We start from the raw sequence: 13,175 nt of genomic DNA on the forward strand, positions 1-13,175 counted from the left end.
AACATAATGCAATCAAAAGTTTGGTTAAATATTCATTTACTGATTTCCGATTAGATACAACATTTTAGATTTACATTTTTGCCTTGCGGAAAGACATACTCTGTTAGTCAGGAATCATAATTTAGTGCTCGAGTGCAGAAGTGCATAAATATGAGATGACAATATTTAATTGGATTCCTCAATTTTAATATACTCTGTAAAGAGATTTGGTTAAACCTATATATGAGTGTAGTTGGCCATTACCTCTTATTTTATGTCTCTATGCACCAGACTCGGATGCCGTTGAGAAAATTATATCTACAGATAGTCATGGTCCACCAATTCCGTAGTGACAATTATGACAAACAATCAGCGAGCTAAAAGTACAACTCAATATATTATGGATACTGAGATTGACTTCCAAGATCCATACCACATCATAAAATTGGAAGGCCCTTCACCAGTCCACCGAAAACCAAATAAAAATCTCAACAAAACTCAGTTTCTTTAGAACAATAAAAACTAACTTCAGGCTTTTCAACGTATATCTGAGTTTCATGTGCATATTTTTAAAATGCTATTTGATTTATCAGTCCTGATTCACAAAACCTATACACTGTTCAGAATAAAATTAAGAATATTGCAGAAAAAGAAGAAGTTAAAATGCAATAAAAGTTATGGTTTCAAGATTTAACTTTGCAGTCACAGTACCAAAAGTCACATCTAGGTCTTCCTTTGATAGTTTTCCGGACAAATACAATAACAACAAACTCATTAGAACATACAACACACACAAAAAAGTCAACATTACTGGGAAGCAAAGTAAATAACCACCCATTAGTTTGCTTTTCATCTTCTGGTTTTCGGATTTAGTGAAACACCCAAAAAAAGAACACGCGTACCTCCAAGATCAACAACACCAAGAGGAGCAGCAACATAGATGAACATCCTAATTCAGTTGTTGGTTCATAATCAGAAGTTGTAGTTCCTTCGGAAAAGAGGAAAAGATCATGAGCTGTAGTTCCTTCGGAATCAAGAAAAAAGATTCAAGAAACAAAATATTAAGGAGGAGAAGTGGATACCCAGTAAAAAGATTCAGAGACTAAACTTACTGATTTTTAGTTAAGATCAAACTGGCTTCATTCTAGGGTTTTATTTTAATGGTGAGAATGTGAAGACAACATTGTTTTTGTTTTTTTCTTAGCGAAATTGGTTTCATGAAATCTAATAGGAAACTGGAAAAAAGGTGGCGAAAATCACCAAGATGTTTTGAAACCCGCGACATAAAAAACCAAAGTTTTTTTAAGAAGAAACAGTGAGCAGAAGAAACAGTTTCATGAGAAGAAGAGGAGGCGATGCAACAGAGAAGAAAGGAAGAGTAAATATGGGTTTCGTTAAAAGGCAAAGAAAGAATCGATAAAGAAGTGGTGTTGAAAATACAAAATAATGGTGGTGTGAAAAAACCAAAATTTCCCATTGATCTAAATACTCTCTGGTGGGGCCAGAATCTCTAAGCAGAGAGCTTTGTTCAGCTTTTAACCACAATAAAGAAAATTCACCTGAAATCATATTATTAATTAATTATACAGTACGGGAATGATACTCTTAGATGGAAACCATCTTATAATGGTTCCTTTAGAGTTAAATCTGCTTACAGGTGTATTATGGATGAGATTTATGGTAATGAAATTATTACTTTCCCTTGGAAACGGTTCTGGAAAATTGATCTTTCGCTAAAAATAAAGCACTTTATGTGGAAATGTGTGCAGGACTGCTTAGCTGTTAGGCATAAGTTAACTAGCTTTGTCACAAAAACTGATGGACTGTCCATTTTGTAGGAATGCAAATGAAACTGTGAATCATGTATTTTTTGATTGTCCTGTTTCTAAGAGTTTACTAACTGCTATAGACTCTAATTTTGTAGGTGTAAATGACGAGATTCAGGTTAAAGATTGGATTGCTTCCTGATTTTCTAGTAATAGTAGTAGTCCAAGCAACCAGAAATTTATCAGGATAGTTAGCTTTGCTCTATGGCACATATGGAAACTTAGATGTGCAATAATCTTTGATGATGCTTCTGTTAATTTCACAAGCTATATTAGAATAGTGAAAAAGGAAATAGCTGAATGAGAGACAAATATGCTTAAGCATTTTAACCTAGCAGGATGGAATAGAATTCTAAGGACCCAATCATCTTGGACTTTACCAGAAAATGGATATCAAAAAATTAATTTTGATGCATCTTTTCTAAAAGATAATAATATTATGGCCATTGGACTAATAAGTTTTTCTCATACAGGGACATGTGGGGGTGCAGTCTTAAAGGCTGGGATAGCTCAAGATGAGGAATAGGCTGAAGCACTCGTAGCTTTAGAGACGATAAAAATGGCCAGGAATGCTGTAATTTGAAGCCTACACATAGAAAGAAATTGTCAAAATGTCGTGGATGCAATAAATGGGAAAGATGGGTCTGTCAGATGGACAAACAATAGTATTATAAGTGATTGTAAAGTCCTGTTATCGAACTTTCAGTCTTGGAGATTTCTAACTGTTTAGTAAAGAGACTTAGATTGTCTAGGTTGAGTAAATCTTGGTTTTTAAATTTCCCAGTCTTGTTAAAATCTCTCATTAGAAAGCAACTTGATACGTCAAATTTAAACTATCGTGTAATAAAAATCTCTTTCTTATTAAAAAAAAGAAGAAAAATATTCCAAAAGCATTTGGGCGGTCACACCAGTCGACAGTCGACAATTCCCACAGGCCCTAGCACGGGTTACATATTAGTTACCAATTACAAACATTACTTTGTTTCGGCGCGATTTGAAATTTCTTCTAAAGTCAATCGAAAGGCGGTTTCCAAAGATGCCAAAACTTGTCTACAAAAACCCTAATCGCCATTGCAAAACCTTCTCGTAGGTTTTCAATGGCGATTTTAGAAGATGTGAATTCATGTTCAGAAGATGAAAGAGATGAAGGTCTGGACGAAGATATTGAAGCTTTAAGGGCAGCTTGTTTGCTAACAGGGAATACCCCAGATGAGGAGGAAATCGAAGAAGATGTTCGTAATGACACCACCCGAATTTCAATTCCCTCAGACAAGAATGATAATCCTATTCCTATTCATGAAGATGTTCATGACGATGATGATGATTTTGAATTGGTCCGCAGCATTAGAAAGAAGTTTTCAACAATTCCTCCTGAGGATGGTGCGGTTTTCATGAAACCACTCAATTCTTTACCTCCCTTTGTTGCATCAGATGGTGAAAACGATGATTTTGAAACTCTTCGAGTGGTTAGAAGGAGATTCTGTGATTATGATGCTGGTAAGTCTTCGATTACCGTAGTATATTTTATATTTATTAGGTCTTTTTTCCGGTGTGGGACTAATTTTTTTTTTTTTTGCTCGGTTTGATATTTGAATGGGAATTTGTGGAAGATAGGTTAACGAATTAGGTTGATGAATTGATTGAATTATTGAATTATACTGAAATCTAGGTTAGTGCGATTCCATCATGCTTTGCCCAAGTTGTCATGCTTTTTGTAAATAAGAGGGGCTCTATGTATACGTTTAGCATCTTCTTCACGATCTCATAGTCTCGGAGTACCATCTTTTGAGTTACTGAGGGTAGGTGTAAATCATAAGCATCAACGCACTTGACTTGAATATAAATATGACTATCCAACTAAGTTTATTGGTAATATAATGTGTTATAAAACGAGGTCTGAATTTCTCAATATTGTGGTGGTCTGTTGTTTATCATCCTCTGAATAAGGGTGTCCATTTGACTTTTGTGGGTCTGTTTCATAGTTAGGTTTAGAAGCCTAAGCTGAATTGTAAAGTCTATTTGCGTCTGTCTTCTTAAGTAGAATTGTAAAATGTACCCGTGTCTTACTTGTAATGGATGAAAAAGCCTAAGGTGAAGAAAAATGAGTTTGCTCAGGTTTCCACCATCAAATTAGACATCAGAGATTGAAAATATAATGCCGGATTCCTTTTGATTTCTAGGTGAATTCTGAACCACTATCCTTAATATGGATCCAACGTTCATGGGAGCAGTTCCTGGTGGTCTAATATCTTACAAAGTGCAAACAAAACATAGTATGGCGGAATAGTTTGGCTATGTTAAATTATCATCTCTTTTCTTGTATATCCATATTGAAGCTTGTACTTAAGCCTTTCTCCAGGTAACAGTAATATGAAGTTATTATGTGTAGATTTTCCCTGCCCACCATCTTGATACCTTCGTATTCTTAATGAAAGATTTATCTCCTACTTCTCTACCACGATTTGTTTTACCATACTTCCTTACTTAACATCAAGTGAAAACGTATTAGTTTCCTGGATTTGGTTTAACTTTTCATTATGCTGCATATACCCATACTGTCATACATATTCGTAAGTATTTCCTCCTCTCTCACATTGCTTATACTTTCATCTCGATGTAGACCTCGAGAACCCCGATGCTCCTCGTGAACTGCTTTCGAGCTCTGAAGAAGCTTGTAATATATACCAGCCCTCGGAAATTCCTTGCAGCGGTACACAGAATCAGTCTTCCAAACTTATCAAGTGGCACCAGTCGGAAGCCGGATTCCCTAACCCTGAAGCTGCACGCCTATTTGTTGAGGCCTTAAGGAAGAACCGATCATGTCAAAAATTTATTAGGAGTAAGCTGTTACAAATAGAGGCGAAGATTGAGGAGAACAAAAAGCTGAAGGAACGCGTAAAAATCCTCAAGGATTTCCAGGTTGCATGCAAACAAAGAGCTGGACGAGCAGTGTCCCTTCGGAAGGATCCCCGTATTCAGCTAATTTCTGTTCTGAAATTCAGAAATTCTCAGACAACAAAGGTCAGTGTTAGACATATGCCTCTTGGCTCATGCTCTAGTTTTCTTGAGTATATATATATATATATATATATATGTAGAGAGAGAGAGAGAGAGAGAGAGAGAGAGAGAGAGAGAGAGAGAGAGAGAGAGAGAGAGAGCATGTGTGATACTCTCACATGATAGTATGTGTTGTTAACATTTTGTTTCTGTACAGGCGAATTCCAAGAAGGCAGGTGCCATATCTTTTGGCCCAGTTGAGAATTCTCATGTTGCCAAATACAGGATGGCGATGAAGCGGTTTCCACTTTGTCTGAGTAGACCGCGTTGGACACAGACCGAGAAAGATAATCTCTGGAAGGGGATAAAACAACAATTTCAAGAGATGCTGCTTCAGGAGTCAATAGAAGGTTTTAGGTATGTTCTGTATGGAATTTCTTGTGTCAAAAATATTGTTTATGTTGCATATGGCCTAAAACTTTTTTTTTTTTGCAGTGCTTCAGGTGATTCAAATGATCTGGACGACATCATGGCATCAATTGCAGACTTTGAAGTCACACCTGAAAATGTTAGAACCTTTTTGCCTAAGGTTGATTGGGAGCGGTTGGCATCAACGTATGTCACAGGCCGTTCAGGTGCAGAATGTGAACAAAGGTAATTCGTAAACCGTATTTCCCTACTGTACTACCCCATTGTCCCAATCTAATTATTGTTACTTTTTCTAATCTCTTCTCCAGATGGTTGAACGTGGAAGATCCTCTAATTAATCATAGTCCATGGACCAAAAATGAGGATAAAAAGCTTTTGTATATTCTTCAGCAAGGTGGGATTTATAACTGGATTAACATTTCGATTACGTTGGGTACCAACAGGACTCCTTTTCAGTGTTTGGCCCGTTTTCAGCGTAGTCTCAATGCCAATATTATAAAGCGAGATTGGACAGAAGAAGACGATAGTCAGCTTCGTACAGCTGTAGAAGCTTTTGGTGCAAATAATTGGCAGCTGATAGCTTTTAATATGGAAGGGCGGACAGGCACTCAATGTTCAAACAGGTCAGTAGCTAGCTCAGTATTTGAGAGTTTCATCAGACAACCTAAAATAATTCAGTTTCTGTACTATTAATTACTTACTGCCAAGTCCAAGTAGGACACTCTACACTTTCGTAACTTACTTTTGCTAATAGAGTTGGGTTTGCCTTTTATATTTATGCAGATGGCTTAAAACCTTGAACCCTGCTAGGAAAAGGGTGGGGAGGTGGACTGTGGAGGAGGACAAACGCTTGAAAGTTGCTGTATTGCTTTTCGGTGGCAAAACCTGGGCAAAAATAGCTCAATTCATCCCTGGTCGGACTCAAGCTCAATGTAGAGAAAGGTACTAGTGAATAGTTTTTGAAATAAATGTAAACCCTGTTATTTTACTGTTAACTTATGAGATGCTTTAATTTGGACATAGATGGGTGAATTGTCTAGATCCATCGTTGAATCTGAAGCCGTGGACTGAAGAAGAGGACTGTCAGTTGAAAGCTGCTGTAGAAGAATATGGACACTGCTGGTCCAAGGTTGCAGCATCCATGCCTGGACGTACTGATAGCAAATGCTTGAGGTACATAACTATGTGTCTTATATATTTTACTCTCTTTAATAGATTTTGAAATGGGCATGCCTCGTCATTGAAAACGATGAATATTTTTAGCATTTACGTGATTATAATTTCGTCCATCTGATTTTACAGGAGGTGGAAGTTTTTGTTTCCTCATGAAGTACCTTTGATCCAAGCCGCTAAAAGAATAAAAAGATCTGCTCTTATATCCAACTTTGTAGATCGTGAGTCTGAGAGACCCGCCCTTGATCACAATGACTTTGTAGCTCTGCCAGGACCAGAATCCGTCCTTGCACTCGAAAGTGGAACAACTGCTGGGAAGGAAAAGAAGTCAAGGTATGGCACTCATTGCAGTAGAGTTTACTATCTTTAGGTTTTATTTAATTATAAATGAATCTAACTTGTTATGGATATATAATTAAAAATATGCAGGCGGAAGCCAAAATTAAAGGCGGCCAAAGATCTTGTACCTTGGTAAGCTTCTTGTCACTTTGCCACTCAACGCCTATGTTGCTTACTCTAGTTTTGGTAGTATTAAATTTGTTATACTTTTCGAGATGACAAACTTAACAGTTTTTCGCTTCCAACTTACGAATACTATGGTCGGTTTGGGTTATCTCCTGCCCATCTCATATCTTACATATACTTTCTCATCAATAACAGTGACAACATTCCAAAGAGGCGCAGCTCCAAAAGGTCTAGAAGTGAAGCTCAGATGTGTCGCGGGGGGGATTCAAGGATGCAAATTGCTGATGATGGGGAGACATGTGGTGAAGATGGTACCATTTCACAAAAGAAGAAAAGCACAATCCGCAGGTGTTCAAAGAAGAATCATCGTGAAAGCACAGATCTAGGTAATAATCAGTTAATACCTGAAGATTCAACCACTTCAATGATAACTGAAAGTGAGGATAAAATCGAGGATGGTACTGTTTTGAGGAGGAAGAGAAAGGCACCTTACAGACATTTAAAGAAGAATCATTCTATAAACATAGATTCAGGTAATGTTTCATTACTACCCGAAGAGTCTACTACTTTAAGGATAACTGTTGGTGATGATAACACGGCAAACTGTGGCGAGGATGGTGCTGGTTCTAGAAAGAAGAAGAGGATGCCTAACAAGCGTTTAAAGAATAATCAATCTACAAATGCAGATTCAGGTGATATTCCACTCTTACCTGAAGACTTAACTGTTGGTGACGATAACACTGCAAACTGTCGCGAGGATGATACTGGTTCGAGAAAGAAGAAGAGGACGCCTAACAAGCGTTTAAAGAATAATCAATCTACAAATGCAGATTCAGGTGATATTCCACTATTACCTGAAGACTTAACTATTGGTGACGATAACACTGCAAACTGTGGCGAGGATGATTGTATTTTGGGAAGGAAGAAGGAGGCACCTAGCAGCCGTTTAAAGAAAATTCAATGTACTGACTCAGCTTCAGGTGACCAAGATATTTCATTAGTGACTGAAGATTCGACGGTTTTAAGAATAGGCAACGGAGATGTTAGTATTGACAAGAGTGGTGCCATTTCTGGAATGAAGAAAAGGGTCTCTAAGAGGAATCCTAAGTACATTCAAAGCACTAATACAATTTCAGGCAGCAAAGATGTTCCTGAAAAACTGGCCATTTTGAAGATAACAAAGAGGGAGAAGAGAAGTGTGAACCAGGGTGAGGTTGGTGTTGCTCCGGGAAACGAGAAGACTGCATCTAGTAAGCGTTTTAAAAGGAATCGGAGTACTGAGCATGACAGTTCCTTAATGGATGAAGATTTGACAGTTGCAAGTATAGCTTATGCTATTTCAAGGAAAAAGAAAAGATCCATTAACAAACGTTTAAAGACAAATAACTGTATACAACCAGCTTCGGCCAATATTGACAACTCGTTATGTCCTGAAGATACATCAATAAGGATAAGAGACAGCGAGGATAATTACAATAAGAAGGTCGTTGATGATGATGGGAATGTTGTGCTAACAGAAGATTTTACTGAGAGAGAGATGCCAAATTCTTAGTGTGTGCGCGCCTATTAATTAATCAGTCCAGAAGCGCCAGGAACTCTCAGTACCTCCATGTTATAACTTCTTTGCAGTGGTGAAGAAACTCAGATTATTGGTGTGGCAGCCCCTTGGAAGTTACTAAAATCCTTAATAGTATTGTCTTGAACATCCAACACTAACCAATGGAGGATATTGTGTACATGTATAGCAGTTCTCGACGAGGTGAAGATACCTGGATCTATTGTACCACTCATTTTTGGTCAGCAGATTACTCGACTTCTGAGAAGTAAATTTTCTTTGGTAATACGAAGTGACTGAAGGTGTCAGGCTTGGCGCACAAGTGGTCTTGGATGATATTTTTTTCCGAACAAGTTGACAACAAATAGGTTTAGCATTGGTTGGATTTCTTTGTTAACTTAGAGGTCCTACAGTTTCACAAATTTTTCAGTTCTAATGAGGCAAAGTTGACATATTTTTAGTCAGAGAGAGAGACTTTTGGCATGAAAATACATCTTGCGGTGTGATGCAAAGGTCTGTATGAAAAATGTGTACTTGTACAATTTTATCTTGTCCAGTATTGTAGAAATTGTCTAGCCTTTACTGACTTTACTCTCTAGTTCTTTTATCTCTATTCCTGCAGTGGTGGTTGTGAAAGTAATACAGATTCCTATGCTACCTTTCAAGTTTCAGGATACAAATGATAGTAACAGATAATGTTCAACTGACTTCTAAACTCTGAACACAGCCACACACTCGTGTTGGCAGGAAGGTTCGCAAAGAAAGAAAGGTCTCCCATTGAATGATGCAGTTGATAACCGTTGCCATCAACAATTTCCAAGGGTTCATTCATCTTTTCTCTAACCAAAGGAAGAGTTTACAACCTCAGCAGGGATCTGTCCCATACAGCTACCGGGGTTGGGAACCGTGACATTCACGGGATTTGATCCCCGGTGAATGTAGCATTTTTGATACTACATTAAAACTTATGGAGAGTGGAGACTAGCTTGATTTCATGCTTCAAAAACACAAGGTAAAAACTGTATTATTTCCAAAATACCCTCAAAAAAGGAAATACAAAGTTTCCTCAATGTAAGCAACTTCTCGAAGTTGCAGAGACTTGCAAGCAAAAATCATTCAAAATAGTCGAATTTCTCAAGAATTATAGTATATGATATATAAGATTGGGAAATGGAAATGTACAAAAACTCAATCATACATTGGAATTCTCCTTAAAAACTTAGACAGACAAAATTAACTGAAATTCCAACGCCTGATATTAGTGAACAATGTTACTCAGGCATGCTCAACAACAGCCCATTGCCGAGTCTCTTTTATTGTTCAAGTCCCAAGAAGGAAATGGTTTTACACAGGAAAACATCCAACAGAAGTCGCATATGACTCAGAACACCAACTGTTCTGTAGAGACTGAGCACATCTCGATCACTCAGAGTCTCTACTCCCCTTCTTCACTTTATTTAGACACCATCTTTCGCACAGGCCTAAAATGTAAATGTTTCTTGTTTGTCGAAACACCTTTAAAGAAAGTGCTTTATGTCATCGGAGTTCTGTCTTCCTGGAAACCACGTCCTTCCCCGTAATATTCACTAATCTACACCTTTAATAAATCAAAATTGAATTTTATTGAATCTTTACAAACACACAACTAAATCACAAAATCATACTCTTACAAGAGGTGGCAGGAATATTAGAAGGTTGAGTGCCAAAAACATTACATACCCTCTTCTACCGGCCCACCTCAAACTGAAGATTAGTCATCCCAACTGCCAACTTTCCAAAATCCTCTTTCTCTTCCTCACTTGGGTTAGGACTTTTAATTTCAAGCCATGGATGTTGCAATGACTGTTCAGCTGTTGGCCGTTTATCTGGTGCAAAATCGAGAAGGGGGCTCAAAAAATCAGTGAATTCACGAGCATCAGACTCGTTAAAATTGCATTTCTCAACCAGGACTCGGTCTAGTGACCAGAATTTCAGCCTTCGGATCCTTTTTAGGTCTCCATGTCTATCAAAGTATTCTTTCGATCGAGATCCTGTAATAGCAACCTGTTACCAAAGCAGAGGAAGGTTGTTGGCAGTGGAGAATTGCAAGAAACATGCGAGAGGGTTGAGTGGAATAGAATGTTTTCTCACCTTTCGAGGCATCTTGCCCAGAAATTCCATCATTCGAGCTAGGTGATCCTGATTCACAGACAGAAATGTAAAGCTGTGTCACACTATTGATGATTATAACATTTCACATGCAAATTCTGTTTTTCTAATACGCTGAGAACTGATTATGCAACACTTGAAGAGATCCTGAGCAAAATAATTACAGCAAATCCTGCTAAGGAACGTGATCTAGTATCTAGCTGTTATCTTTTGATTCTTTCAGTACACTTATTTCCTTTTCATTTCTTTCTGATAAATGTGAGATTGATTTGTCATAAGTATCATCACATAATCTAGCGTAAAATAACCGTAAAGTCTCTTATTAGTATTACTCAATTAGAGAGACAAAGTTCATTTGTGGACCCCGAGCAAAACTTTATGAGCAATACCTACCATATTTCAATAAAAATGAAATGCAAACCAATAAAAATTATGAGCAATATACAAAATCTACAGATGATTAGAGTTTCTAAAGTGAGATATTACTAGTGTAACTACTCTACAACATGTACTAACCACACCCAGAGAAACAAACATCATCCTGGGAATTTAATTACCTAATCTACATGTCATGATGTAAATCAACCACACTATCCTGAGGTTTACTGAACACTAAAAGCAAACGACGAGAGATCATACCTCATCCTCGCTGAAACCCTGGCCACACTTGGGAGCAAACATCATCTCACCAGTAGCAAGTTCGAATGCCATGCAAGCAAAAGACCACATGTCAACGGAAAAGGAGTAACCAGCTCCGAGAATAACCTCAGGAGCTCTATACTCCCTTGTCTGAATTTCTTCTGCAAGTTGCTGATCGGCCCAACATGCATTTCCAAAATCCACAACTTTGCACCTCAGATCAATCCCATCTAAAGATTTCTTCTCACGAACTTTAATTCCCCCCATTGAATCTCTCCTTAATGCAATTTTAGCCACCGCCTTCCTTGCCCTCCTCTTAAGCTTTTTCTCAATAGCATTCGACACAACCCCACCATTCGGGTTTCCCTCTGGCCTCTCGAGTATTGGAGTGAGCCCAGACTTCTCTGGGTCTTTCGAAGGATCAATAGTGGATACAAGAAGCACATTTTCAGGTTTCAAATCTGTATGGATTATACCGAGTTCTCTATGTAAGTAATCAAGACCCATCAGAATCGATTTGCACAATTCTCTAACTTTATTCAATGGAAGACCTTTATAACGGTTATGCTTTATTAGACGAAGCAAGCTGTCGCCAAGAAATTCCAAAACCATACATAAATGCTGCCCATTTGGACCTGAGTGCTTAAATTGGTCGATCAAACGGATAACACATTTTGAATCTGACGGATTCCCATTTGCAATGGCGGATAAAACTTGAATCTCGTGAAGTGCAGCCTCGGCGAATTCAGCAGCACTCTTTTGGATTTTAAGTGCAACAAATTTCTGCAAAAAGACCCTTCTCTTAGTCAGAAACAGTTACACTTTCTGACATGCAGAGAATATGAATCAAACAAAAATCATGAGAGAGGTTCCTAATTAAGATTCATGTTTGGATAATATTAATGATGATCTAATTAGCTTGTTGAATTAATTAGAGCTTGATTCCAAATCCAATCAATATATATATATATCAGAAATGTGTATATATGATCTTTCACAAAATGTTAGAAGACTAATCGAAATCTTAAGAACCCATGATCCAAAATTGATTAAAAATCAATAAAAACTAAAAGTTTTTGAGGACCCATGATACAAAAATGATTAATTAACGCTAGAGCTTTCTGAAAACCCATGATCCAAAAATGATTAAAAAATAATAAAAACTAGAGATACAATTAAACAGAGATCCTATCAAGAGATAGAGAGAGTCACAGGGATCATACAGATGATTTTGTGTCATAAGCAAGCCACACAGTAGAGAAATTTCCCCAACCAAGTTTCCTTTGAGCAATATATCGACCACCATTGAATGGATCTCCAATCCTAACAGCATGATATCCTCCTTTCCTGTAAGCATCAACTCCCTCATCTTCATCCTCTGAACCAGATGATGATGAACACGACATCTCTCCCTATCTATCTTCTCTCAATAATTCCTTGTTATTCTAGGATTATTGTTTGTTTGATTGGATCAAGAAAATGAGAGTTTTTTCTAGGTCCACCTGAAAAAAGAGAGGCAATGGTCTAGTTTGTATCTTCTTCTCTCTCTAGAAAAAATGAGAAGTCTCTTTCTTTTCTTCGGATTTGGATTTGGAAAAAAAAGAAAAAGGAAGAAGAAGAAGAAGCCTTTTCCAACGGAGATGGGTTCATATGACCAATCAAAGACCATGTCTTCCTCCTTAGCCACTAATAAATTAGGATATAAACCATGAATCCACGGACATTTCCAACGTGTCTATGTTGTATGAAGTCGTTCCATAATGAACAAACGGTATGTTTATGCCAAATATGTTTGTTGAAACTGGCAGCAGATGTCTGTCTATGCAAAATCTCGCATTTCGTTACTGTTGCTCGAATTGATAGGTAAGGATGTGGCGGTTTTGTAATATGACACCGAGACCCATGTCGGCTACTGAAACTGTTCATCCGGACATCTAGAATGCACCACCATCCATGGGCACAAT

General features: G+C 37.6%; 2 protein-coding genes across 3 annotated transcripts; one reads left to right on the plus strand and one right to left on the minus strand.

Moving 5' to 3' along the window:
• Window positions 1–2,799: 2,799 nt before the first annotated feature.
• LOC113289617 lies at window positions 2,800–9,022 on the plus strand. The gene is made up of 10 exons (XM_026538934.1): window positions 2,800–3,302; window positions 4,426–4,826; window positions 5,020–5,219; window positions 5,298–5,456; window positions 5,540–5,854; window positions 6,015–6,173; window positions 6,255–6,404; window positions 6,534–6,737; window positions 6,834–6,875; window positions 7,065–9,022. The coding sequence occupies exons 1-10, from the start codon at window positions 2,903–2,905 to the stop codon at window positions 8,419–8,421; spliced, it is 3,387 nt and encodes a 1,128-aa protein (XP_026394719.1). The 5' UTR covers window positions 2,800–2,902; the 3' UTR covers window positions 8,422–9,022.
• A 532-nt stretch (window positions 9,023–9,554) lies between these two features.
• Window positions 9,555–12,842, minus strand: LOC113289618 (SRSF protein kinase 1-like). Of its 2 annotated transcripts, XM_026538936.1 has the most exons (5): window positions 12,435–12,842; window positions 11,212–11,994; window positions 10,555–10,602; window positions 10,144–10,467; window positions 9,555–10,021 (listed from the first exon to the last, which is right to left on the minus strand). In XM_026538936.1, the coding sequence occupies exons 1-4, from the start codon at window positions 12,615–12,617 to the stop codon at window positions 10,150–10,152; spliced, it is 1,332 nt and encodes a 443-aa protein (XP_026394721.1). In that variant the 5' UTR covers window positions 12,618–12,842; the 3' UTR covers window positions 9,555–10,021; window positions 10,144–10,149. The 2 variants fall into 2 exon arrangements, with proteins under 2 accessions (XP_026394721.1, XP_026394720.1); XM_026538935.1 differs by having other exon boundaries at window positions 9,555–10,467; window positions 12,435–12,841.
• Between the last annotated feature and the right edge of the window lie 333 nt (window positions 12,843–13,175).

The sequence above is a fragment of the Papaver somniferum genome, chromosome 6 (assembly GCF_003573695.1).
Source record: "Papaver somniferum cultivar HN1 chromosome 6, ASM357369v1, whole genome shotgun sequence".
Lineage (NCBI taxonomy): Eukaryota > Viridiplantae > Streptophyta > Magnoliopsida > Ranunculales > Papaveraceae > Papaver > Papaver somniferum.

Excerpts from the sequence above, each read along its gene's own strand:
- LOC113289618 (XM_026538936.1), bottom strand. The coding sequence starts at position 12,617 with ATGTCGTGTTCATCATCATCTGGTTCAGAGGATGAAGATGAGGGAGTT. Across the intron at positions 10,603-11,211 it reads AGGGTTTCAGCGAGGATGAG|GATCACCTAGCTCGAATGAT; the intron begins GTATGATCTCTC and ends TCTGTGAATCAG. Across the intron at positions 10,468-10,554 it reads TGGGCAAGATGCCTCGAAAG|GTTGCTATTACAGGATCTCG; the intron begins GTGAGAAAACAT and ends CTTTGGTAACAG.
- LOC113289617 (XM_026538934.1), top strand. The coding sequence starts at position 2,903 with ATGGCGATTTTAGAAGATGTGAATTCATGTTCAGAAGATGAAAGAGAT. Across the intron at positions 5,457-5,539 it reads GGTGCAGAATGTGAACAAAG|ATGGTTGAACGTGGAAGATC; the intron begins GTAATTCGTAAA and ends TCTCTTCTCCAG. Across the intron at positions 6,174-6,254 it reads CAAGCTCAATGTAGAGAAAG|ATGGGTGAATTGTCTAGATC; the intron begins GTACTAGTGAAT and ends ATTTGGACATAG.